At 66.7% G+C, this 3,833-nt stretch overlaps 1 protein-coding gene across 1 annotated transcript in view; it reads left to right on the forward strand.

The window, feature by feature from the left end:
* The window catches only part of DCAF15 (DDB1 and CUL4 associated factor 15), a gene marked incomplete at its 3' end in the record, with an annotated part of 7,405 nt that overhangs the window by 1,661 nt on the left and 1,911 nt on the right, over positions 1-3,833 (forward strand). The window contains exons 2-6 of the mRNA XM_026049867.1: positions 655-790; positions 868-974; positions 1,086-1,210; positions 2,750-2,920; positions 3,818-3,826. Coding sequence (XP_025905652.1) covers positions 655-790; positions 868-974; positions 1,086-1,210; positions 2,750-2,920; positions 3,818-3,826 — 548 coding nt within the window. The remainder of the gene's footprint in view (positions 1-654; positions 791-867; positions 975-1,085; positions 1,211-2,749; positions 2,921-3,817; positions 3,827-3,833) is intronic.

Raw genomic sequence — 3,833 nt, forward strand, 5'->3', positions numbered from 1 at the left:
GACCCCCGGGAGCACCCGGCATGTCCGGGAATGCAGGAGCCTCCCCGCAGGGTGCCGGTGTTCCCTGGGAATGCTGGAGCCTTCCCGGAGCACCCGGTGTGTATGGGGATGCTGGAACCACCCCCTTGGAACACCAGGATCTCTGGGAATGTTAGAAGCTCCTCCAGGAACAGTGGGATCTCTGGGAACACTGGAGCCCCCCTCTTCTACTGGAACATTGGGGTTTCCAGGAATGCCAGAGCCCCTCTATCCAGAACAGCGGGATCTCTGGGAATGCTGGAGCCCCCCCAACCAGAACAGCAGGATCTCTGGCAATGCCAGACTCCCCTCATCCAGAACAGCGGGATCTCTGGGAATGCCTGAGCCCCTCCATCCGGAACAGTGGGTTCTTTGGGAATGCCTGAGCCCCTCCATCCAGAACAGTGGGATCTCTGGGAATGCCTGAGCCCCTCCATCCAGAACAGTGGGATCTCTGGGAATGCCTGAGCCCCTCCATCCAGAACAGTGGGTTCTTTGGGAATGCCTGAGCTCCTCCATCCAGAACAGTGGGTACTTTGGGAATGCTGGAGCCCCCACACCCAGACCAGCGGGATCTCTGGGAACGCGGGCGCCCCTCCCTCCCGCCGGCCCCCCCAGCTCTCGCTCCCGCTCCAGGCACATCTTCCTGGGCTTCTCCAAGTGCGGCCGCTACGTGCTGTCCTACACGAGCAGCGGCGGCGACGACGTCTTCTCCTTCTACATGTACCACCTGTACTGGTGGGAGTTCAACGTGCACAGCCGGCTGCGCCTGGTGGGTGCCGGCCCGCGCCGCGCCGTCACCCGGCCGCGTGCGCGCCGCCTGTTGCCGCAGCCGTGCCCGCTCCGCAGGTGCGCCAGGTGCGCCTGTTCCAGGACGAGGAGATCTACAGCGACCTGTACCTGACGGTGTGCGAGTGGCCGGGCGACTCCTCCAAGGTCATCGTGTTCGGCTTCAAGTGAGCGGGGCACGGAGGGGACGGGCACGCGGGCACCGAGCGGCGCCGGCGCCGCGGCCGCGCTGTCCCTGCGGCGCCGCCACCGCGTCCCCGTGCCCGTCCCGTCCCCAGCACGCGCTCGGCCAGCGTCCCGCTGCTCAACATGCTGCTGCTGAGCGACGAGAACCACCGCGACATCTACGTGAGCGTCGTGGCCAGCCCGCCCGGCGCGCCCTGCGCCGCATGCCGCGCCGCCGGTGAGCGCCGCGGGCACGGGGACACGAGCCGGGTGTCCCCTTGGCATGTGTGCGATGTGGGGGTGTCAGCGGCACGCGGGACGGGGACGGGGACACGATCCGTGTGTCCCCTTCACATGTGTGTGATGTGGGGACACCGGCTGCATGCGGGACGGGGACGGGGACACGATCCGGGTGTCCCCTTCACGTGTGTGTGATGTGGGGACACCGGCTGCACGCGGGACGGGGACACGATCCGTGTGTCCCCTTCACATGTGTGTGATGTGGGGACACCGGCTGCATGCGGGACGGGGACGGGGACACGATCCGTGTGTCCCCTTCACACGTGTGTGATGTGGGGGTGTCAGCGGCACACGGGACGGGGACGGGGACACGATCTGTGTGTCGCCTTCCCATGTGTGTGATGTGGGGACACCGGCTGCATGCGGGACGGGGATGGGGACATGATCTGTGTGTCCCCTTCCCATGTGTGTGATGTGGGGACACCGGCTGCACACGGGACAGGGACAGGGACATGATCCGTGTGTCCCCTTCACGTGTGTGTGATGTGGGGACACCGGCTGCACACGGGACAGGGACGGGGACACGATCCGTGTGTCCCCTTCACATGTGTGTGATGTGGGGACACCGGCTGCATGCGGGACGGGGATGGGGACACGATCCGTGTGTCCCCTTCACATGTGTGTGATGTGGGGACACCGGCTGCACACGGGACRGGGAYGGGGACACGATCCGTGTGTCCCCTTCACATGTGTGTGATGTGGGGACACCGGCTGCAYRCGGGACRGGGAYGGGGACACGATCCGTGTGTCCCCTTCACATGTGTGTGATGTGGGGACACCGGCTGCAYRCGGGACGGGGATGGGGACACGATCCGTGTGTCCCCTTCACATGTGTGTGATGTGGGGACACCGGCTGCACACGGGACAGGGACGGGGACACGATCCGTGTGTCCCCTTCACATGTGTGTGATGTGGGGACACCGGCTGCATGCGGGACGGGGATGGGGACACGATCCGTGTGTCCCCTTCACGTGTGTGTGATGTGGGGACACCGGCTGCACACGGGACAGGGACAGGGACATGATCCGTGTGTCCCCTTCACGTGTGTGTGATGTGGGGACACCGGCTGCACACGGGACAGGGACAGGGACATGATCCGTGTGTCCCCTTCACGTGTGTGTGATGTGGGGACACCGGCTGCACACGGGACAGGGACGGGGACACGATCCGTGTGTCCCCTGTGTGTCCCCACGGGACCGGGCTGTGTCCGTGTGTCCTCACGCGTGTCCCTACGTGGGCTGGGCTGTCTGCTCATGTCCCCATGCATGTCACCACATGCCGATGTGTGTCCCCACGTGTGCCCATGCGCACTGACACGTGTGTTCGCGTGTCCCTATGTGTGTCCCCGCGTGCTCCCGCGTGTCCTGGCACGTCCCTGCTGCTCCTGCGTGTGGTGGCGTGTCCGGGCGCGCGCTCCCGTGTTTCCCCGTGTCCTCCCGCGTGTCCGCGCGCTGACGTGCCCCCGCGTGTCCCGCAGGCGCGGCGCGGGCGCAGTGCGTGCGCCACGGCTTCGTGCTGCACACCAAGTACCAGGTGGTGTACCCCTTCCCCACCTTCCAGCCCGCCTTCCAGCTCAAGAAGGACCACGTGGTGCTGCTCAACACCAGCTACTCGCTCGTGGCCTGCGCCGTGGCCGTGGGCGCCGCAGGTGCCGCCCCGCGGGGCCCGGGTGTCCCCGTGGTGCCGTATGTCCCCTCGTTCCCGTGGGGATGGGGGTGTCCCCCCCATCTGTCCCTGTGGGCCCTAATGTCCCCTCGTTCCCGTGGGGATGGGGGTGTCCCCCCCATCTGTCCCTGTGGTGCCTAATGTCCCCTCGTTCCCATGGGGATGGGGGTGTCCCCCCCATCTGTCCCCGTGGTGCCTAATGTCCCCTCATTCCCACGGGGATGGGGGTGTCCCCCCCGGGTGTCCCCGTGGTGCCTAATGTCCCCTCGTTCCCATGGGGATGGGGGTGTCCCCCCCGGGTGTCCCCGTGGTCCCGTATGTCCCCTCGTTCCCATGGGGATGGGGGTGTCCCCCCCGGGTGTTCCTGTGGTGCCTAATGTCCCCTCGTTCCCGTGGGGATGGGGGTGTCCCCCCCCAGGTGTCCCCGTGGTGCCGTATGTCCCCTCGTTCCCACGGGGATGGGGGTGTCCCCCCCATCTGTCCCTGTGGGCCCTAATGTCCCCTCGTTCCCATGGGGATGGGGGTGTCCCCCCCGGGTGTCCACGTGGTGCCTAATGTCCCCTCGTTCCCACGGGGATGGGGGTGTCTCCCCCATCTGTCCCTGTGGGCCCTAATGTCCCCTCATTCCCATGGGGATGGGGGTGTCCCCCCCGGGTGTCCCTGTGGTCCCTGGTGGTCCCTAATGTCCCCTCGTTCCTGTGGGGACATGGATGTCCCCCCCATGTGTCCCCGTGGTCCCTAATGTCCCCTCGTTCCCACAGGGACAGGGGTGTCCCCCCCCATGTCCGTGGGTGCCCTAATGTCCCCCTTGCTGCTATAGGGACACCCCCCATCCCCCAACGTCCCCCAACGTCCCCCAATGTCCCCCCTGTGCCAGCAGGCGACGGCGGCGCCTC

Source organism: Nothoprocta perdicaria, unplaced genomic scaffold (assembly GCF_003342845.1).
Source record: "Nothoprocta perdicaria isolate Ctin4 unplaced genomic scaffold, notPer1 scaffold_620, whole genome shotgun sequence".
Classification (NCBI taxonomy): Eukaryota; Metazoa; Chordata; class Aves; order Tinamiformes; family Tinamidae; genus Nothoprocta; species Nothoprocta perdicaria.